We start from the raw sequence: 23,601 nt of genomic DNA, 5'->3' as shown, positions 1-23,601 counted from the left end.
ATAAAAAAGACTTAAAAACATAAATTATTAAGTCTACTAATCGGTTAACAAATGCATTTTGTAACCCATCCTCAAGTCTTATTGTTATTCAACACAAACACTGGATAAAACGCTTCTATGTCATGAGTCATAAATCTAATTTCTAAACTAAAACCCAAGACAAAATTGATGTTTCTCAGCCGAAAGTTTCCCAGGGGTTACCAAAGGAAGCACCGTCATTCCTCAATTATTTAGGAAACTTGGAGTCTTGGACTGATCAACCTAAACAATCTAGTGAGGCTGTTCTCTGGACATAAGTTGATGTGTCCGATTAATGTTCACACAAATCTGTTGGCCTCACCTGCCTAATTTTAGTAGTAATAAGCTGTTGAACTCTGCTTTTCTACAGCCATAATAATGATTAATGACCAAATAGCTGGGCTGAGCAGACAGAGATCCCAAGTAAACTAATACCTGTGTTGTGTCTATAAGATGGGGAAAAACAAGAAACAAAGTAAACTAGAAGAAACATACAACGGCATAACAAAATAGAAAAAGTTGCTTTGTTAAGGCACCGGATATCTCACAAGTAACATGTCATGAGTAAAAGTGTGAATAGCTTTCGCTTCGCATGAAGCATACATAATTTTCACCATCATCAACAAAAACAGCTCACTGTTTCTTCTGCTCGGACTTGAGTTCCTTCACCCTCTCCTCAGTCTCCTTCAATGCTTTCCCGTATATGCTTATTAACTGCAGAAGGTAATGAGTTCCGACGTTATGCTTGAATTGAGAGCAATGGAGAAAAGGAAAGTAGAGACAAGTCATTAAATTTCTCCCATTTTAATATCAAAATTAAGAAAAAAGTGAAAAAAGGGAACTTATCAACCTCTCAAATCTTTAGAATTTATAGACAATTCAGCAGATAGAAGCAACATCTTTAAACTTTACCTCATCAACCTCTTTAGGAGTCATTATAAATGGTGGAGACATCATTATGTTGTCACCTGCAACTCGTACTAGCATCCCATGCTTCTCGCATTGTGCTCCAAAATATGCACCAATTCCTGTGGAGAAACTCATCAATAATTTGTTAATAGGAACACAAAAATAGAAAGCCATCAAGATTCATACTCAAGTGCCTTTATAATAAACCGGCAACTCAAATCCCTAAGCATGCAGATAAGAAAAATAATTAGTTTTCTCACAAAGAGTAAATAGTAATTAGAAAGCAGAACTTGCCCCATTCAGGAGGGAATGGATCATTAGGTGACTTATTGTCTGCAAACTCTGTGCCAAGAATCAAGCCAGTACCCCTGATCTGCAGAATCAGAGAAAGATTACAATTTAATGCCTCATGGTTACTAAATATCAACTGTATAAAATGGCTACTTCAAATGCATAATGTACCTCTCCAATGATAGGACTGTCAGAAAAGGATTTTACGCCATCTTGAAACCTTGGAGAAATGCTCTTCACTTTCTCAACAATGTTTCTCTCCCTGCAAGGATGTGAAATAGAATTCCCTAAGTATTGGACGCAATATAAGAAAATGTCCAATAACTTTTGCGGGTTAATTGACTAAATAGTGAATGTATAGTTGCAAAATGAGCCTTAGAATGGCTTTATCTAGAATGACTTTTTAACCAGTAAACAACTTGAACGAATAAGCTTGGTAACCTTTTCATTATGGTATTCCTTGTTTGGTATTTGCGTTACCCATATGCCTTCAAGATAACACAAAGCTTTGACCTATTGTTATTTATTCTTAGGATGAGCCAAGTGCATCTAAGATAACTTAAGGTTTCAACCCAATACTTACTCCAAGATACTTGGCATTGAATTCAACTACTCCACTAAAAAGAAACTTTCATGCTTACAATCTAGACAATTTGAAATTATGCGATATTTTCTATTTAGAGGCACGATGGAACACACTTGTAGAGCTTGAGTGCTTCAATTGCGACAGCACAGGATACAGGGTGCCCAGAGTAAGTGAATCCATGAGAGAAAGAACCTGAAATAAGGAAATTAGACAAGGCAATAAAAAATGAATGTACATATACATGCCCTTTACTGAGTAGTATTAACATACCAAGTTTGTTGCTTTGAGAATAAATGACATCTGAAACTTCAGGGCTCACCATAACTGCTCCGATCGGCATATATCCTGAAGAAAGGGCCTGCAAAACACAACACCAGCATAAGCAGAAAAATGAGAATTATCTCAGGGTCCAAGCCTATTTTACGGGAGCATTTCACCTACAATTCTCTATACTACAGTCCTTAATTAATCAATCACAATAAAGAATTATATAGGGCCACCGCTTTAAAGTATGGCTTCTATAGAATTTTTTTATGGACCCTACACAATGTTGAATTATAATTGGTTAATTGCATTGCAATAATTGTAGGTGACATTCTTCCCTATTTTACACGTGAATATTTTGTTACAACTTCACCTTTGCTATTGAAACAAGATCTGGTTTAATATTGTATTTGTCACATCCAAACATTGTCCCAAGCCTTCCAAATGCGCAAATAACCTAAAGCAAGCACAAAAGTGCACTTAGACCAAACAAATGAAAGGCTTCTCAAACCATTGATGGTAATATTAATATGGACACAGGAATAGCCAAATACCTCATCTGCAATAAATAGTATGTCGTATTTTTTCACAACAGCTTGTATCTGCATGATATTTGAAATGCTACATTAGTAAAAACTGCAGAAAAGCTTGGAAAGACATTGCATCTAAACTAACAGAAAGCCAACACAAACATTTATGATATTGTCCAAATGCCACAAAACCACAACTTTGCCTATTTTGCAACATAGAAGTGTCATAATCAAGAAGCTAACTGACTCCAGAGATTATAAACTTCAACACTATTTCAAAAATACTCAGTAAAACTGGTTTTCTTATTGTTCCAGAGAAAGGGCTATAGACAGCTTGAAGTACCATACAAGAACTTTGAGTCTTGCCTCATAAGGGTAGTTCTAGCAATTTTTGAAGCCATGAAAGGTACTTTGTGATTAAAGTAGAACCATAGAAAACAAAATTGCATTTAAAGGATTGCATTTAAAGGTTACAGCAAGTTCAATCGATTTGACATGTTCTACTGTAGAATCTTAGACCTGAAACTAGTAGAATATAACTGTGAAGTTCAATCATAAGGCTTGGTCAAGGACTGACAAGCATGGGTGGAAAAACTACAGCTTTCAGAAGGTTGTAGCTAAGAATCCTACAAAACAAGATGACTGAAACCATGGTAGAAAAAAAAAAGAAAATTTGCATTAAATTATTAATGCTTTTGAATCCATCAAACTAAGTTGTGCCAGCATGCCAACTGGCATATGTATTCCAGTAAATCAGGAGAAACATGCTGATCATGAGATCAGAAATAAAAAGAAATAGTTAACAAAGTGTATAATCATAATTAGCTATTAAAAGCTTACCTTCTCAAAATAAGTTGCAGGAGGAGGTATAACACCTCCTGCTCCCATCACAGGCTCAGCAATAAATGCAGCAATCTGAGATGAACAAACTTGCTAGGTCAGCTACACAAACAAGTGCCCTCTAGTTGCAATAGGATTCCCATTTCAAGTTAAAACATTTTAGGTGGCATTACCGTCTCTGGACCCTCTTTAAGAATAAGATTTTCTAAATTGTTGGCTAATCTGGTTGAAAACTCCTCCTCCGTCTCACCTGAGACATGAATAAAGATGGCTATCATTCTAAATGTTCAAAAGTACATCTCAGGAAAGATTGGTAAAATTGAAAACCTTCTAGATGATAGCGCCAATAATGAGGGCAGTCAGTGTGCAACACGAATGGAGCTGGCAGGTCAAACTTTTGATGTAGCGCAGGAAGTCTGTAATGGTAATCTAATTGTTAACAACTCAAGGATTTCAAACACTAAGTAAAAAAATTTTTACCAATAAAGTAACTTTTACCCAGAAAGACTAGCTGATATCAAAGTTGAACCATGGTATCTGGAGAAATTTAAAGAAAGAGAAAGGATGATAAGGATTCCATAAATAACACAAAGAGAAGCACAGAAGAACAGTATTGATTGAGTAGCAAATTTTACGATTTTGCTCGAGCAATAAATTTCTTCTTATTTGGTTTTCCAAGTGCATTATTATAATACCAAACAAGCTTCACCTACATATAATTAATTCAGAAAGTCAAACATCAGCAAGCACCAACTTCACAACATTTTCAGTTTATATCAATCATCAAATTATACACATTACAGATATGAATGCCAGTAAAGACAAAAAATTTTAAATAGTAATGGATTATAAAAACAACCTGTGTATCATTTGCTTCAGATCCACTGTTTGTAAAGAAGACTTTTGCCATTTTGCTTGCAGTAAAAGTTTCAAGAAGTTCCTTAGCAAGATCCTGTAAGATCAATATTTTTAGAAGATAACTCCTTGATTAGTTTGTAATAACAGACACAAAGGCAATGGCTATTTTAGAAAGGTAGAATCTGAACATTAATATGTATTATGCAGGAGACAACATGATGAACTTGATGAGAGAATGATTTAAAGAAAAAACTGCATTGGGTGGATGAAACTATGGGATTAAGAACATTGATGAATACCAATGATGGTTTTGTAGTACGATTCCAAAAGGAATGGTAAAATGGCAATTTATTCAATTGTGCAGTTGCAGCAGCCACAAGTCGAGGTTCATTTCCTCCTGAAAAAATTTAGTAATCATTAGCGACTATAAAATTCTTCTGCTCTAAAATCATAGCATTAGGTTCATTTCCTTCTGTTGCATAAAAGTGCATAAGGTACGCATAAAGACGCACTGGATGTGTAGAATGGGCGTAGAACTAATTTAACAGTCATATCCTAGAATATAAACACAACAGAGAAGTTACAAGGTCTAACTCTAGTTATGGCACATTTGCACTGTTTCCGCATGCACAAATAACAAGAATGCTTGATCCAGACACTTCACAATCTAAAAGATGCAAGTGAACTCATGTGCATGCATACATCATGCAGGCATATATGATATGCATATATATCCCTGACTGGTCATCACAGATTATAGTATAGACTAGGTGCAACAACATTCAAGAAAATAAATTTTCATGGCAATAATTTAATAAAACAAAAACAGGGTTGCGAGTAATGCTATTAGTACAAGTTGAGTTAAACATCCAGCAAATCAAAATTTTTAATATTAGTATAAGTCAAGATGAGCAAAAAAGCAATGAAAGAGATATCCAACGAGGAGGGGGAGACAAAGAAGAAAAGGCCAGAGGAAGAGAGCGAAGAGATGATTCTGAAATTATAAGACATCAGCAATACCTAATGCTGTACACCATAGACCAGCAAGAGAATCCAGATACTTTTTCCCATTGATATCATAAACATAGCTTCCCTGCACAAGATCAAAACTGAATTTGTAACCACAGCAGGAACAAAGAGGAACTTTAGAAAAAGAAGAAAGAACATATCTTGAGGTGAGTTCATTCTCCTAAACAATTTTGGATAAGTAAAAGAAAGACACATTAGGCACATACCTCGGACTTTTCAATAACCAGAGGATGCAAGTCAGTGGTCTGCCACCCAGCTGTGAATGGAGCCAGCATATCATGCCCCTTAAACCTGACATAAAGGTGGTAAGCTAATAAATACCACATATGTATTAAAATAACATGCATCTCCAAATAGAAACTGTAAGTCATTAAATGAAATTTTTTAAAAAATTCATCAAGTTATCTCTCCACCTTTCTTTTGAATATTCACACACTAAGGTATCTGCAATCTGAGCAACACCACTGACAAGGAACACACATATATGGACTAAGACAAACATGAACAAAGGTTTAAATGCTGACGCATGAAATGCACATACCCATTATTATCCTTCAAATTTGAATCTTCCCTTTGCAAAGATGGCTCAGTACTATATAATCTGGCCAGTACTACACCCTTAAGTGGGTGGTCCATGAAACCTCTGTATACAGCAGCATTTTTGATGTATGAACCAAGCTGTAAATAGGGTGGAAGAAACAAATATGATGGTTGAGAAATCAATACAAAAAAACAAAAGGAAGAAGAAAAATCTACTGGGTGTTACTGACTAAGTTTCTTATATAATTATATCTAAAATGACCCAAATCAGACCCAAACGTCATTTTGTTAACAGTTGCTGCTACTTTCCATAATGGTAGCCACCGGCCCACACCTTCATCCAAAAATGATATCCCAAGTTCAAATCCCCCTCTCCACAATTTTCAACAATGAATTTTGACCTTCTTCTTCAATATAAAAGATCAGTGACCAAATGAAAAATTTAGAAATCATCCAACTCTTCAGAAATTCTATTACGAATTGTTTTCCTATTCTTTGCCGTATTTTACATATGTGAGCATTCAGAGGAAGGAGGTTTCACATTAATGTATTCACAAACAAGACATGAAGAAAATAACTGATCCAGAAACATGGAATTTGAGTATAAAATGATTATGTTAACCCGAAATAACACTTATGTATGCTAGTATTTTCTCAGAAGCCAACACAACCTAAAATTACAGCCAGTGATGTTGAAATCTTGAAAAATAGATAGTAGATTCAGTAAGGAAACAAATTTCTCCACATTGAGGATTTCATTCCATTATTTCTTGAATATATCTAATCATATTCCCTTCTAGCATTTTTTATAAACAGATGCTAAAGTGAAACTGATCATAGAATTAGATCCAAAAGAAACAACATGTTTGTATTTTCCAATTCTAAATAGTTTAAAAGATGATACTGAATGATTCCTTACAACATCAAATGATCCATGAAGGAGGAAACAGTGAAAAAGCTCCAACAAAACAAACAAATCATGACAACGACATAAAGAAAGAAAGAGAAAAAGTAATAAAAGCTTGTTCTTTCTAACAACATTTGTCAGCAACAAAATTAAAAACTCCAGATAAGAAAATCTATCAAGTAGGAAATTTGGCTAAATCAGAAGAACAGAAAAATTTATTCCCTGATCATGATCCAAACATGTGGGAAAAAACATGAAGACTGATTTTTTTAAACAAAAGGGTCAATCAAACAGTAGTCCAGAAGCAAAAAAATAAGTTTATGGGTTGAAGAATTCAGAACCTGGGTTTTGAGAGTTGATCGAAGAAGGCTATTGGGCACCATTTTTTTTTAATCTGAAACCAAGAAAAAACATGCCAAGAATAAAAGGCCAAAGGAGAGAGTGTTGTGAGAAAGAAACTCTCAAACGCCTCTTAAAGCCTTGGCTCTATTGACGGCTTGATTTGATATATAGTGAATGTGGACAACGCTACTGTCAGCAAGTGGACCAAACTGTCAGATTAAGATAAGATTCATTTTTACTGTTTTCTCTCCCTTAACAATTTCCTCTTCATTCTATAATGCTAATTCTAACGCATAGTATTTTCAGGTTTTTTTTTTTTTTTTTTGAGTTCTATAAATTATCCAATCACGTTATATATTTATTTGAGTTAATTTTTATATATTATGAGTAAAACTTTTAATTTTACAAATTAAATTAAAAGATTAATATATTTTTTATTATTTTTTTATTTTAATATATTTTAAAAATAAATTTTATTTGACATTATTCTAATTTTTAAAAATATTTTTTAATTTATGTTTACTTTTAATTTTTATATTTAATTAATTAAAAAACATTATATATAAAAAATTTTTAAAATTTATAATTTTTAAACATTAACTTTAATATCATGTCAACTAATCTAAAAATCTATCAGTAATTTCTTAAATATTGTTTGCCAAAATCTAGTGATTTGTTATCAATCAAATTTGTTGAATTAGTAAGATTATATTTAATCTATTCTCTTTTATTTTGGAATGATAGAAACTTTCCATCTTTTGGGTCGTGAACAATAACTGTTACCATTTTTTTACTGTAAAAAAAAAAAAAAACTGTTACCTTATTTTGATGCCATGTGGTAACTGATTAATCAAGGGTCTTCAAAGTTCCGTATTAAGTATTATTGTTTCCCGATTAATTAATTAATATGTTGTTGGAGTTATTAATTAAAGATTACTTGTTCAAAAAAACTCAAATGCATAATATTTTTTTAAATTAAATATATAACAAAATAAAAAAAATTAAGAATAGACTAAACTTTTTTTAAAAAAATATTATTGTTTCCCAAATCATCACATTAACGCTGGATTACTGCATTTAAAATATAAATATTACTATTTCTGTGAACACTTAACTCCTTACTGCTTTTACTCTTTTTTTTTTGTTATTTTTCTTTTATTTTTGGTTTTTTTGCCAGAATTTCTGGTTATTTTTTAGTTTCCACTTTTTACCAAAAAAAAAGTAAAAAAAAAAATAAAAGTAAAATTAAACGAAATTTTATTGATTAATTAAATTATAATTTTTAAATTAAAATTGACATTACTATTATAAAACATTCTTTCTATGAATATGAATATAATGAATATTTAATATAGCCATTAATTAACATTCTCCTAGTATATATTTAACTAAACTTAATTAAGATGGTGATTTGCTGACTAAACTCTTGGTTTAAATCCAAAATCCAACTTTTCAACAAGAAATTAATAATTGCCATAGTCTATAGGTAAAATGATTATTTTTTAATTTTAATGATGAAAATTTAATTTCTAATTGTCTCATATAGTAAAAAGAATAATAACTATAATTTGCTAGTTTGTCAAAATGGAAAGTGAGAGTCCATAGGAGTCTTTAACGTAACCAAAGTAAATAAAGAAAAGGAAAATTTTATTTATCCCTTTATTTTTGTCTTAAATTTTTGTAGTTTTCACATAAATTATTGGTGTGATTGTAATATTTTATTTATGAGTTGATTTATTTGTGAATTAATAGACATCACATTTGAATTTAATCAATAATTAGATAATATTTTATTCGTCTCAAATTATTTGAAATTTTTTTATTTAAAAAAAATGGATTCATTTACTTAAAGACAAAGTTCTTGGAATACGATGTCATGAATTTTAGAATAGATTTCTGCGAGGACCCTTTCTAAACAAGAACATTCTTCTCTCCCAACGGCTGCTAGTTTTGCAAGCTTGTGAGCCACCCCATTCACTTCATGATACGTATGGGACACCATCCATTTTGCAACATTGGACAATTCCATTCTAGTTTCCTCCAAGAAGTTCCCAATTCTTGAAAGATCGGTTACCTTGTTTAGGTTAATCTATAAGGTTACCCCCAACGTATTTTCCTTTAGTATCATTCTATGCATGCACATGTTCCTTGCAAAATTAGCAGCTTTTGCAAGTGCCATTCCTTCAATAATGTCTGGGTCTCTTATGCCATTAATAGTTAGGAAGAATACTTCTTATACTTCTCTTAGATGATTTCTAGCAATGCGACCAATGCCAACCCTCTCCTCCTTCTTTTCCAGTGCCCTATCAAAGTTGATTTTTATCCATCCATCAGCTGGTGCTTGCCATATTCTTGGAGTGCACTTTTGATCTGTCTTCTTTCACTTATATATCTTACAGTATTCCTCCAGATATTGTTGCACAAATGTGATCGTAGCAATCGCAGGTTTTATCTCATTACTCTTAACTTCTGTGTTCCTGGTTCCTCATATCGCCTAACATATCATTGCAAACCTGTCAAAACCCACTTTGTCCAATCTTCAAACCATACATAACATTTTTAAGAGTGGCTTGGTTGGAATTAATAAAATAAGAGTGGGTTTATTATTAAAATCTTGAAACTCTCTTCATTTTTAAGTCAAAACAAGAGCAATCTCTAGATAAAATTTTTTGTTGGAAATAAAAAGATAATTCACCATTTTTTTTTTGTTTTTTTTTATCAAATTCCACCCAGCATGAAGGCGAAAGTTTTGGAAGCCGCCTCAATTTTGAAACGTCTCTTCTCCTCGCAAATAAAACTGCACCACGGACTTGTCTTTTAGTATATTGGTCGCAAATGCAAATCAATAGAAAAAAAAATTTATTTTGGTTTTAAAAAGTAAAAGAATTGTGAGCAGCGGCGAAATAAAAAAAAAATGATAAATGGTAGTGGTACTGGGAGTGAGTAGTGGCTGACTATGACCAGTACTAAAATTCAAGTCCCGACTCCGCTGGACACCGCCGAAATAAATGAAAGATGCTAAAGGAGAGAGATTGTTTAAGGTAGAGTCTAGAGATGCAAAATCATTTCCATCTTTTGGATGCCAATTGTACTTCTTCTTCACCACATCAAAATATCTTCTCTGCAGCGCTGCTGACCAGACGGAATCTATGGCCACAAATTTATAGACTTTTTTTTTTTTTTTACATATAAAAAAAGTAAAAGGATTAAAATAATCTTCAAATAGATTTTCATATTTTTTAATTTTATTTTAAAAAAAATAAAAAACATTTGGACCTCCATCACTGGTAAAGATGGGTGGATCAGTGTTTAGCTATCGTTCCAATTCCAGTGAATTACCTGATCTCCCTCGAGACCATAATGCATGCATTTTACACTTTTAATTACATTTTTTTGGGTTAATTTAAAGAAACAATAAATAAAACAATATATAATAAATCTTATGATCTTGACAACAAATAAGAAGGCATTAAAATTAATTTATTCTAACACATTCAAATATGCACGGTGATACGAGAATTCAAAGCTTATTTGACATTTATAAATATTAAAATTAAAATTTGTTAAATATTATCTTTTTTAAAAATAATTAAATAAATCAATTAAATTTTAAATTTTAAGCAAAAGAAAACGTTCAATTTTCAAATTTCTTACAATCACTGGCTTTTATTTTGAAGTTACAAGGACCACTAGCTTTTGGATGAATGACATTATCAACAAGAATGAAAAATGGTGGCTTCCTCGGCCTGGGCATTGTCCTTTTGTGGTTAAAATGTCAGACCAAATTATTATATACACTTTGGTCTGACCAATGAGGATTGTGGGGATAGCCTTTCTTCTCTTGTCCCTACCCACCCACCGACCACCGTATCTTAATTCTTAACACCATATCTACTACAAACTTTTTACTACGCTTATTACAATTATTCAATTTTAATCATGAATTGTAGTGTTGAATTCACCGTAATTTGAGGATTTCATGTAAATTTTATTGGATCTCTTGATTGAAATTGAATAATTATACTAAATATATTATAAAAATTATAACTGATATATTTTCATGAAAACACTAGGAATGTAACATGAAACTAAATTGATTGAGTCATCCTCCTTTCACAATTTAATATTATGAAATTACCCAAAGCATCTCTTTTAGTTTCTAAGAAAAAGTACGAAAAGAACAGATTTAGTTCAAATAACTTGATCATTTTTTTTGAGGTATAAATCTGAAAGATTGGGATTCTGATTCTTAATATTTTCAAATTCTCCTTCTCTAAGTTTTCTTAAATTTTGATTTTGTTTTTGTTTTGTAAAAAAATATATATATCTTTTAAAAATGCATTCTAACATTAGCTGCTAACAACGGATCTACCACTACCTGTTTAAGCTCTCTCGATGTGGTTGAAGAGGAGTGCCACAAAACCAAGTTGTAGGATATTGTTTCCCTTCAGAAATAGGCTTTGTGGACGTATAGTTTTGAGTGCCACAAAACCATGCCTACCTCTGCTAAGTGAAAAGAAGCATTGGAAAATGCCTCAATTGTTACATGACAACGTTTCCAACAATAAGCCATAATTTTGAAAATTATGTTTTAAGAGACATTACAAAATCCAATAACCAAAATGGACATTCAAGTTTTTGAGCTTTTCCGGAACTAATCATTTTACATTTCAGGGGCAAAGAGTTCTTCATTTTCATACGCTTCTGCCACTTTCCCTCAAATCTTTCAATTTATTTTCAAAATTCAAGCTAACAAACAAAGTCAATTAAACAATCATTATTTACATGGAAATCATTTTATATGAGCTTGATTTACAGGATGAACTGCATATGGAAATCAGAAAAGCCTAAATCCTCCTATTATTTAAGTTTCTTTTTTTTAAACTACAAAGTGCCAGGATTTAAACTCTATAAATGCCACCTCTTACGGATAATTACATGAACCAAATTAAACCTTGGAATTAAAAATTTCCTTTCCTTTAGAGTACTTTATTCAAAGCAAAGGATTATAATCCTATACATCTAATGGGCTGTGTAGAAGTAGGAAGGGTTGGAACCAACTACATTTCAGTAATTAGCATACTCAGAGTCAATCAAAATTTGTACTACCCTAAATCAAGGTGCTCAACTTAGCATTAAAACTAACAAATCCCAGTAGGGCGACATAAACAGAGTAAACTAAAGTTTGACAGATAAATTATTCATAAACCACCAATAAAGCTTGGTTAAAAGAAAAAAGCTAACAAGTAATTGGAATTTAGAAACACCTTTAGCCAGTTTCAACAAAGAGAGAGAGGAGAGAGACTCACCTCATGACATCATTTCACTTTACAAATTTCACCACAAGCCGGAGTGTCGAATCAAATAATTCATTTGAGAAGAGACCACTTGAACCATGCAAAATAATTATCTTTCATCATTGATCTTGATGATTTGAGGAAAAATTGTGAGAAACTTTGTTAGGAGTTAAACTGATATCTACTTTAAACCAGAAACAGATGCAGAGTTGTTTTCAAAACCTCCAGGGACAAACACAGGAAGTTGGTTTGAGACCGAATCCCTTTTGAATCTAGAGTCTCGAGGCAAGTTCAGAGCCACTCTTTCTTGAACCTCCCTTGAACCCAAACCCTTATCATTTCTCAAACCATCTCTAACCGGAACACTCAAAAGTGGGCCACCAAAGAAAATAGAGTCTCCTGTATACAATAGCTTCTCTGCCTGTTGCACTGGAGCCTTTGCAGCCAAAGAAGACTCCTGTGGTGGAAAAACCACCCTTCTACCTTGTGTGCTAGTTTCTCCACTTGAATTCGGCAAACCTATTTGCATGGATGATCTGTTCCGAGCTTCTGTTGCAGAGACAGGGACTGATACATACCTACCAGCTTCTTGATCCCAGACAACAGACGTTCTTTTGACATCTCTAAGAAGGGAAGCAGCCGGAGCTGAAAGCAACAATGGATCACTAATGCCACCCTTATGCATTACCTTTTCATCAGATCCTGATGAGACATGTTTGATGGGATTGTTGATAGCAGGAAAAGATCCCTTAGACATAAAGGTACGATCAGGAATGCCAGGAACTGAGGTAGCTGTACTCAAATGACCCCCTTGAGTTTGAGGTAGTGGACTAAGTGTTACTGATTCATGAATGTGGCTTGGACTGCTGAAGCTACTTACACTTTGAGTTCCTGTTTCATACTCGTCACGGCTACCTTGACTTTGAGCAAAAGAGTTTCCTAAAGGCGATAATCTCTGGTCATTCTTTATCTCTTTATTTGCACCTGTATCAGTGCTAACACTACTTCTATCGCTCATGTTGCCACTGGAACTAAGTTCAGGATCAGCTAAACGATGGTTGTCAACAGGCCGTAGAACAGATGAAGATGCTCTTGCTCTGGCCGCTGCCCTCATGGCATCACTAGAATCTAACTTTGCAAGCTTCCACGCACTAATACGAACAGCTCTTTTGGGTCCCTTGTTTCCCCTTTCTGCAAAACCAGCTGCATCTGGATCAACAGTAGATGGAACCATTCCAGGCTCCAAATGAGGCACAACTTCATCCTGATGCACTCATACCCAACAGAAGTTTTAAGTCATCATATACATCATTTGTAGAACATAGATGCAAAAGTTGACCCAAGTCCTGGAGTCAAACCAGAGACTTAGGATTAATCTACTTCCACAAAGGTAGGTTCAAATTAATTGTCGTGAAAAGTGATGGAAAGAAATTGTCATACAAATGAACAAATTTAAACAAACTATTTCTAACTTCAGTGCTAATGAACCTTCCTTGTAGTATGGAAGAATAATTAGAATTTAAGGTTGAGTTGATAGATATACTTATTGGGGGCAATGCAATTCCATTCATAAGACAAGAAAATGGAATGAACCTTAGTTAAAATTTTGAATACATGTAATACTATTGGCGATTAAAATATGGAAGTGAACACTTGACACCTGCAAGGAGATTAAGATTATAGCGGTTGAAAAATAAATCAAAAGGATTATAGGTGTGTAATAATCGAGGCTATCCTAGCCATTGAAGGGAACTAAGGGAAATGGGAGAGGCAGGGGAGGAAGGAAGGTAACTAAGTTTGATCATCCTCCATGATTTTTTGGTGGGGCTCCCAAACGATTTAATGATCACAAAAAAAAAAAAAAAAAAAAAAAAAAAAGGGTGTTTGATAAAGCATTCATGAAAATGTACTTAGGGGAGTAGGGGAAGTAATAAATGAAAGGAAAAAAGAGTGAGGTCCTGTTACTCCCATTTGTTCCCTCTCTACTTACACCATCAAAAAATAAAACCTTAAGGTAATGCAAGGTAGGCAAGAGCATTTAGAAGTGATAGATATGTTGATAAAGACACTTCAAGCCAGCCGTTATATTCCATATGAAGCTAAGACACAAAATTCTCATGTGCATCATATTATGCTCCCAAGAAGGGGTTCAAAACATTATCATGAAAATAATAAGAAACTCCTGTAAAAATTTGAAACAAGTACCTAGAGAGAGGGGGAGAGAAGCTGATAATTGAAGCATGAAGAATTTAATCTTTTTCCTAAAAGAAAATCCTAAATGAATAGAAAAAGAAACTCAGGCATGATAAGAGATTTTCTTTCTACTTCTAGGAAGATCTTAACAGAAGTTTAATGTTAAAGGGAGTAGCCACCTCAGCATATGAGAGCTGACTTCATTTGAAATTTCTTTCTTTCTATAATTTCATATGCATTCTTATATACTGCTCAGCAGGGCCAAATAACCTAGCCTTCAACTCATAAATACTCAAAGTCTAAAATATTTCAAATTTCAGTAAAGGATCTGTTTTTGAAGCATGTTCCATAATCTTAGATTGGATAACTCACAGTTCCATACAAACAAAATGAATAAAGAAGACTTTTAAATATTAGTACCTGATAGTCCACAAAAACTCTAGGAGGGGTACACCATGCTCCCTTGTACTGCAGGCCAAGAGAACTTCCACCACTCATGCCAGTTGTAGCTGACCCAGTTGGAGAATACATCACATTCTGCAGTTCCTCATCCGCCGATGCTCCAGCAGGTGCTTCACTTATTGCTCTCATAGCCACAACATATTCATAGGTTGTAATACCCTGATTCCACATAAAAGTCAAAAGGGTTGCTATAGATATTGCCTTAGTGCCTGCTCTATAAGTCAACTCTATTTACCTTTTCCATTATATCCAGTTACTGAAAGGTAGGAAATTTAAAAACTACTGCAACCCTAACTATAAATCTGAATCTCTTCAAATTTTGTCATCTTGTAATCAGCAACTAGAGCACCATAATAACTAATGCTTAATTTATTGGCAACTAACCTTTCGGATAAGTATCATGTGGAAGAAGACAAGTTCACCCAGAGGCACACAAGCAAGGATAGAAACTGCAGTACATACAGCCTACAAAATTTTTGGATCCAACTTAAGTACTTATGATAATATATAATCACAAAGTTACACATCAGCTTCACAGCATTTGGTCAGGGATGTACCACAACTGTTGCAAATGGAGCACGAGAAAAACCATTTCCAAGCCTATCAATAATCTCAGTCTCCATGTCCTTCTTGTTAACAAAGCAACGAACTAGGACAGCAATACCAACACCAGCTTCCATAACTAGCTGAACCATGGGGAGAGAGGGCGAGAAGCATCATCAGAATTTGGGAAGTATGATTTTTAAATAACAAACAATAGACCAAAAAACATACCCAAACAACACTGATGGCCATGAGAGAGATGAATGTGACATAATTTTTGTGTCCTACACAATTGTTTAGCCACTGCAGCCACATATGATATGGAGATTAATTTCCACAAACAAATAAACAGATTATGCCAATACCAAACAAGTTGAAAGATATTCTTGCACAAATGACTGTAAAGAACACTAGAAGCAACATGAAAATATTTACCCGGCAGTGATGATCAAAACCATCTACACATTTATCACAACTTCTACAATGTTTACTAAACTTGCGCACCTGCACCATTGAAATCATTCATAAGTGAGAAAGAACAAAATTGCCAACACCTGCACAATGTTTACTAAACATTTTTGTGTCCTACACAATTACCAACCTTTCATATCAGCAAAAATTTTGGATATACTATTCAAGTGCTCCCTTTAAGACTAGATCATATAAAAAAATGTTTATCCAGCCTAAAAGGATTACATATTAGTTAAACAGCCAACCAGAGATTCTAATCAATGTAAAAGAACAAAAACTGAGTCTCTAAAAAACCCAATATTATTCCCATATATTGTATTCATTTTAATTGTTGGTATATATAAATTTGGTTTAGGGTGTTAAATTTTCTGCAATCTGCTTTACTCGTCACTGTTGCCTTATAATTCATCAGGCAGTAGCATTAAAAAAGAACACAAGTAATAGCCTGTAGTTACACGGATTTGTAGTGGTTGATAAGATTCGTGCTAAGCATGTCATATGGAAATCCTGGGAGTAGTGAATAAATATAGTAGAGTAGTGGACTAATGGCGCTGCTGGCAGGACAAATACACATCATCTATCGCGAATGCAACTGAGGCAGCACGAAGTGATGGGGAAGGATATTTTAAATAAGTATGAGAAAACTAACCACTAACATGCTAATGAAAAAGTAGTTTACTTTTCCCCTTATTTGATCTCGGATTAATTCTGACTAAGAATATTACCAAGCTGAGAAAATTTGATGTAGGAGAAACTATTAGAATTTATAAATAAATTTCTTTAAGTCCTGTTTCATTTTAATTTCAGTTAACATGCACATCTAGAATTAAAGATATAAATGCTATTAAGATTTCATAGTTTTATCTTGTAAGAGAAAGGGATTGAGATCCCCTAAATAACTTTTTTGTAAATAACTTTCTGATACATCCATCATCACCATTCACATGTGTAGGAGCCAACCATAAATTGTGTGAACTACATATGTGAATAGTGATTAAAGAAATATTTGAAACTAGTGAAAGGGAGATGAACCTAATAAAAGATGATCAAGAGCCTAGTAAGGTGAACCATAGACTTCTCAAGTTATTTTGAGAATGTGACTTTCACAAACTTGACACCCAAAATAAATTTTTATTTTTTTCTTTATTTCCCTTGAATTTTTGTAGGCTTTATCGGATATCGAAGTAATAGATATCTTAGCACTTAGGAAGCACGGATATAAACACGCAATAAGGTACATCATGCCATGGACAACGGTGACATGACAATTTTTAAAAAATAGGGGCACAAGTACAGCAGGACACAACAATAAAAAATATTTTTAAATATTTTTTTAAAAAATATTTGATATAAATGTAAATATTAATACTTTTTATTAATTTCTAATTAAATTTTCACAAAATTCTCTTGTCATTGCACAAAATATATAATAAACAGCCCATTGAATATTTTAGATAAACTATGAAATAGAAAAAATATTAATAGAAAATTTTTATTCTATTTCTTGTCATTAATTTAGTCATAATCAAAAGATTCTAACATTTGGGCTTAAACAAATAACAATATTTTTTATAGTATAAGCAGGCAGTGCAATCATTTAAGCAAATGGATTGGGCTTAGATTGGGTGGGAAACTGCCCATTAAATCTCAATTATTTATAGGGATGGGGACAGGAATTTTGTTATTTAACCCAATGCCTAACCTGGGAAAGGAGAAAGCACAAAACAAACAAAAGAGAGAGGTGTATCTGGAAAGAAAAAGCTTAGGACTCACACACCGAATAATATTAAAGCACACAGATTGCTGACATGGCATGGAAGTTTTTTTTTTCCTTCATTTTCCTCTCACTTTCTCTCCCTACAGTTTCTCTATCTCTAAAAAATTTCCTTCCCTCTCTAAACACAGTCTCATACCATTGCCCTTTACCTAGTTTCTAGTCGCCGACCGCCATCCTCGGCCACCATCACCGATGTCAAAATTCCTCCAAAACCAGAAAACTCCTCTCAGCCTCTTCTTTCTTTCTATCAATCTAGATTTTCCACAAAAAAAAAAAAAAAAAACCATTAGAAAAGCCTAGATCTAAAAAAGAACTGTGGCCTTCATCTCATTTTTTCACCATATTCCCCGCCTAACTCATGCCCAACCGTGTCGGAACCGTGCCCAACTTGCTTTTTATTTTTTTGCTGTGTATATTCCAACATGTTGGCAGCATGTCCATGTCAAACAGGTATGACCCCGGTACGGGAGGATGAATGCCGTGTCCATGCTTCCTAGTTTAGCACACATCCATTGTGCCATTAAAAGGACGCAACAATTACTATCACCTGTTTCAGCTTTGAAGCTTTATTAAATTTACAATTTCCCCTACCCCATAATTGCATTAAGAACAAGATAAAAGCAAGTTTCCAAATTTATTGGGGGGAAAGAATGTTAAGGACACCAAGGAGAGAAAAATTACTAGAAATGAAGAAAATTAAAAAGCTGGTCTAATATAATAGAAAAGAATGTCAAAATTGGTTCCAAAATACCTCAGCATTGCATAATGTGCAGAACAAAGCATCTTCACTGCCTTGCTCAGCAGCCCCTTCTTGCTTGCGACAATCTTCATGAACAAATATGGCACAAAAGATTCCTCCAATGCAACAAGATTTCCTGGTTCCGGACTGTGCTGGAGCAACTACTGTTCCAGTATCTCCCACTGAACCTTTCTTACTTGAGTTTGCTGCTCCTATGGAACTTCTGGAAACAGTTGAAGGGGATGAATGCAACCCACTGCCAAATTCATCAAATTTTCTGGGTAAATCCTTCACTGATAACCCATGCTTTCTATCAAAATTGTTTGTTCCACCATTAAATTTTGACATGATGCCAGGATCAGCAGGGTTAATTGCAGTAGACCGAACATAAAGAATAAAAACAAGGAATACCTGCATTACCATCACAAGAATAATGGTAGTGACATAAGATTCAATGGTTATGTTTGTAAACTGCTTTATGCAGAATGAAAAATGAAATCACTTTTTTTTTGCACCAAAAATTATTTGCAGGCAGGCCAAGCACCATATAGTCTTCATTGCAGTAACTTATATCTTAACATGGATCAAAAATATTGGCATGATTCATACTCCATTGAGACATAGTAGCAGGCCCCTAAAAATTTCTGAATTTGTAATCCATTTAAATTTTTCATGCAAAAATGTAAGGAATAAAGGATTTTTTTTGTAGTCCTAACATAATGAAAACAAATCAATTCACATACCACCAGTGAGTAAGTTGCAACCAGAGCATATTCCCAGATGCGCCCTCCAAGGAAAGGAGCAAAGAAAGCATAAAATGCAACCACTAATAAGCAGAACACAGTAATTGCAACAACCTATCAAAACAAGAAGTTAAGATCAACTTCAAGGAAAGATAATAATAAGTAATCCAAAAGAGTTATCACTGAATTTATAAAGGATAAGTCATCAAACAGATAGCTTGTCTGAAATGTAAAAATTTAAAATTAACATGCCTAACTGATAGGTACCATTTACATGTTACTGCAACACAGAATGTCACAGAAATGAAATTGACAGCGCTGCATGAAAATGAAATAGTTTTACCATTTCCAGCTTCTATAGGTGGAAATGTTACTTGATTCATTCTCCTTAAAGAAGGGAGGAAAAAAGAAACAACGAGGGGGGGAGGGGGGAGAGGTTTGAGGGAGGAGATCACTAGCCTAAGTTTTAGTTGGAATGATATTTAAAATTACAATTCATTATAAAGCAGAACCTATTTAACACCTTTATCCTAAAAAGTTTCACTAGATAATTTCAAAATACAACACTCTAAATATTTGAATGCTTAATGAAAGTTAGAGTATGGATATCTTCTCAAACCAATGCCTTCTTGGCCTTTCCTGATATCAGATTTAGTCTATTACTGTTCTCAAGTGAGGTTCCTCTTAAGAAGAGACTGACCTCTCTTGGAAATTTAGGCTTGATCCCTCAACTAGCGAATAAATCAGATAACAAAGTTGAAAACCCAAATGAATGAATTCAACCTAGAAGCATGTTAGTCATCAAGAATAGTACTGGTCAGACCCACTGATTAGGATCAGACAAAGAGTTGACATCATTCAAAGGATATTATATACTCATTAAGCCTCCCTCCAACAGTCACCTATTTTAAAACTGAGAAACATGCCTACCTCTGAACCTCTTGAATGCTGACCCTTGGTTTACCTAACATGTGCCTTGGTTTGTCTTCTTCTTCCCCTGCCATCAGGGTGGTTGGGTAAAACTATTGATGTGTGCCAAAATCAGAGAATCAGAAAGTGTCTTGGAGGAAAATGTGGTACAAGTTGAAAGAAACTGGCAAAAAGTGGGACTAGTTTGAGAATAAGACATGGATTGAACCTCATTTTCATCCTTCCTGATTAGGCTTAGAGGTAATATTCACAATAAGCCACCGTAGGACGGCAGGGAAAACTACTAAAGAACTTCAAGAAAACTACTAAAGAACTTCAAGACAGATCCAACTCTTCAAAATGGGGATACCCCAACAATCATGCTCCAGGTGTTGGATAGAGGGTCCACTCCTCAAGTTTCCTAACACATTAAATTGAAGTATGCCTAAATCAGAAATGGCCCCTTTCGTCAAGGTAACATATAGAGGTGGGCTCTTTTCAGGTTGAAAGCTGCGGCCAGAAGCGAGACTAGGTTGGGAACCATTTGTGAGTCCAACCTCATTTTAGTCTATCCACAATCCACTTAAAGATAATATTCTTAATAAGCCACTGTGAGCAAACAATGAAGCCTTCTAAACACCCCCAGACAGATCAACCATTCATATAGCACACACCTTGACAATCGTACTGAAAATACAGGTAATACTGCTCTCTGGCTAGCACCAACCTTTTCTCTTCCCCCTTTTCTTAAGTACGATTCTCTAGTTCAAGACCACAAGCAATTCTAAAGAACAAGCCAGAACTGTGGAACCCAGCATGTTTCCATATAAATATACAATGAGAGTAGTTTTTATCTTTTCCCCATCCATACAATTATCAAATAGAACATTTCTAAAATCCAAAGCTACCCTACTGAATTACAAGAACCCAGAATTAATTCATAAAAATCGAACCCCCGCAATATCAATCCATTAATTAAAAACTACTCCGAGCTAAGACAGAAATACACCAGAAAACATGCAATGAGCCATGCTAACCCAGCGAGTAGAAGAAAGGCAGTGCTATTTCAACAAACTAAAACATAATAAATAAATATTTTCAGCAGTACATGTTGCCACTAAATTGGAGGAAAAAAATTAAATTGGAAGCAATTCTCATAAAATTAAGCAATAAAAACCTAAGAAACAAAACCCAGATAGAAAATATGGATAAAAAAGAAAATTTGAAACATCTTTGGTGCATAAGAAATAAAAAGGTCCATCACCTGAAAGGTGTGAGCAGGTAGTTGCCATCCATGTTTCCTCACCATAACTGCCCCCCAAAAATTCACAACCCACCCTACCCTGAAAACCCAAACCCTAACTACAAAAAAAAGAAGACCCTAGAGAGAGACTCTCATAAAAAAGGCAAAAAAAATACAGTTTTGAGAGAGACAAAAAGAGAAAGAGAGTGAGTTTCCCTCTTTAAAAACCCCCAAAAAAAAAAGTGGGAAAACAAGAAAAAAATGAGAGAATGATAGTAAACGGTTAGTCGTAGGAAGTCAGAGCTAGTATATGAATAGAAAATGAAAGCAATAAAGTTGAGGAAGAAAAAAAAAGAACAGAGCCCATACTTTAAGGAAAGGGTGAGAGAGATGAAAAGAAGAGGATGCGAAAAACTGTTGACAAAGAAGAACAAAAACCTGAAATGGACAAAAGAGAAAATCGTTGACGGAGAGTAATAGAGCCAGTGCTGTATTATTTTATTTGCAATAATATCTTCCAACTAATAACTAAATTGAAATATTTTCCTTTTCTTCTTCAAATCAATAAAAAAATTTTAATTTAATAATTTTAACATAACATAAAAATTATAAATAATTTATAATATAATAATTTTCATATTTTATATAATTTAATATAAAATAAATATAATATATATACATAAATTATTTAAATTTATTTTGATTAAATAGAAAGAAACGAACTTTTCTTTTATTTTTTGTTTAAGATAAAATATGTACATTATTCTCTAACAAAAGTAAGCAAGCATGTGTGCATTAGGTAGAGTACTTTTATTTTCTTTTTGTTAAATGTTGGGAAAAAGAATAAAAAAAAAATTTAGTGTAGTTTAATTTTGGGTGTAGTATGGGTGGATCCCACCAATACCTCGGTTGTTGGTTCTCTCAAAGACTGACCAACCAAAAGCGTTGGCTGAGGCCGAGGCTGCTACAAAGCCCGCACTTGCGCTCGTGCTTTGCTAGTGCGGTGGCATTTAAAATTGGCAACCTAACCTAAAACCAATTTAATTAAATTTATTTACCGTTATAATACCTAAATTTTAGGAAACAAATTGACAATAAAAAACATATATTATTAAAAAATAATTTGTGATTTTTGAATTAATAATTTTAATTATAAATTAATTTCAAATATAAATAATCGATCAACTAATACATAAATTTTAAATAGATTATTTTTATTTGATAAACATGACACCTGAATCTCTCAAAAATTTATTGTGAATATTTTTATTTTATTTTAAAAATTATAAATTGAGAATTCTATATGGCAGTGAAGGGTTCTTAATAAAGTAAATATAATTTATTTATTTATCAATAAGTAATTGATTTAATTTATTAAAGTTTATTATTTTTAATAAAAAAATATTAAATTCGAGTTTTGTCAGTAATCATTTGTTGGAATCATCTTAAATGTATGATTAACAGTCAACTGTTTTAGATTATCAAGTATAACAGATATTATCTTGACTTAAAGAACTAAATAACTTATCTATTATAGATTTTTTTTACTAAAAAAATAAATAATTTATTTTTTTTAATAATTTAGTTGAAAAATCATTTTTTGCCTGATTTAAGTAATGATAAAATATACAGGGATTAAAAGAAAATGAGAATTTTGAACTCCTCCATTTAACAAAAAAAAAAAAACATACACTTACTTTTTTTAATCTACCCTTTTTATTATGTAAATATTGAATAAATTGTATGTAATTATACTATTTCTTTTTTTTTTTTAATCCTAAAAGCTGACACTATCACTTGAATGGGAACACTTTAGGACCACATCAACCAACTATAGTGGAAGTGGGGACATTAGGCAAGAAAAGGGGAAGGGAGAGAATCAGCTTTGCCATGGAGAATATGTCCAAATTGGGCATCCATGGTCCATGGACTGCTAAATTTTGAAGCTTGCATGGGACTATGGGAGGTCAAGGGCTAAAATTGTCACCCCAACCCCTTATAATATACATTGAGGGCTTTTATTTGCACTCCAAAATTTGCTTTTTATGTCCTAAATTCATATTCAACAAAATTATTTTTATTTTTTTACACTTCTCATCACTAAATTTAT

At 33.3% G+C, this 23,601-nt stretch overlaps 2 protein-coding genes across 4 annotated transcripts; both read right to left on the bottom strand.

Moving 5' to 3' along the window:
- Positions 1–520: 520 nt before the first annotated feature.
- POP2 (Pyridoxal phosphate (PLP)-dependent transferases superfamily protein) lies at positions 521–7,254 on the bottom strand. 2 transcript variants are annotated; one of them, XM_022903363.2, is made up of 19 exons: positions 7,114–7,254; positions 5,867–6,003; positions 5,532–5,616; positions 5,317–5,389; positions 4,596–4,693; positions 4,298–4,390; positions 4,074–4,147; positions 3,937–3,975; positions 3,766–3,854; positions 3,612–3,688; positions 3,439–3,513; positions 2,623–2,670; positions 2,442–2,525; positions 2,075–2,162; positions 1,918–1,996; positions 1,390–1,480; positions 1,222–1,300; positions 931–1,046; positions 521–732 (listed from the first exon to the last, which is right to left on the bottom strand). In XM_022903363.2, exons 1-19 carry the CDS (start codon positions 7,153–7,155, stop codon positions 652–654), a joined length of 1,548 nt encoding a protein of 515 aa, XP_022759098.2. In that variant the 5' UTR covers positions 7,156–7,254; the 3' UTR covers positions 521–651. The 2 variants fall into 2 exon arrangements, with proteins under 2 accessions (XP_022759098.2, XP_089606986.1); XM_089750860.1 differs by lacking the exon at positions 5,867–6,003.
- Positions 7,255–12,288: 5,034 nt separating this feature from the next.
- On the bottom strand, positions 12,289–21,940 carry LOC111305651 (putative protein S-acyltransferase 19). Of its 2 annotated transcripts, XM_089750859.1 has the most exons (10): positions 21,861–21,940; positions 21,513–21,709; positions 19,340–19,453; positions 18,609–19,007; positions 16,045–16,113; positions 15,841–15,912; positions 15,624–15,752; positions 15,451–15,531; positions 15,025–15,225; positions 12,289–13,675 (listed from the first exon to the last, which is right to left on the bottom strand). In XM_089750859.1, the coding sequence occupies exons 2-10, from the start codon at positions 21,555–21,557 to the stop codon at positions 12,593–12,595; spliced, it is 2,193 nt and encodes a 730-aa protein (XP_089606985.1). In that variant the 5' UTR covers positions 21,558–21,709; positions 21,861–21,940; the 3' UTR covers positions 12,289–12,592. The 2 variants fall into 2 exon arrangements, with proteins under 2 accessions (XP_089606985.1, XP_022759094.2); XM_022903359.2 differs by having other exon boundaries at positions 21,513–21,940.
- Between the last annotated feature and the right edge of the window lie 1,661 nt (positions 21,941–23,601).

Source organism: Durio zibethinus, chromosome 21 (assembly GCF_047325235.1).
Source record: "Durio zibethinus cultivar Kanyao isolate XHJ-2024 chromosome 21, ASM4732523v1, whole genome shotgun sequence".
NCBI classification, from domain to species: domain Eukaryota; kingdom Viridiplantae; phylum Streptophyta; class Magnoliopsida; order Malvales; family Malvaceae; genus Durio; species Durio zibethinus.
This window is presented reverse-complemented; position numbering and strand designations above follow the sequence as displayed.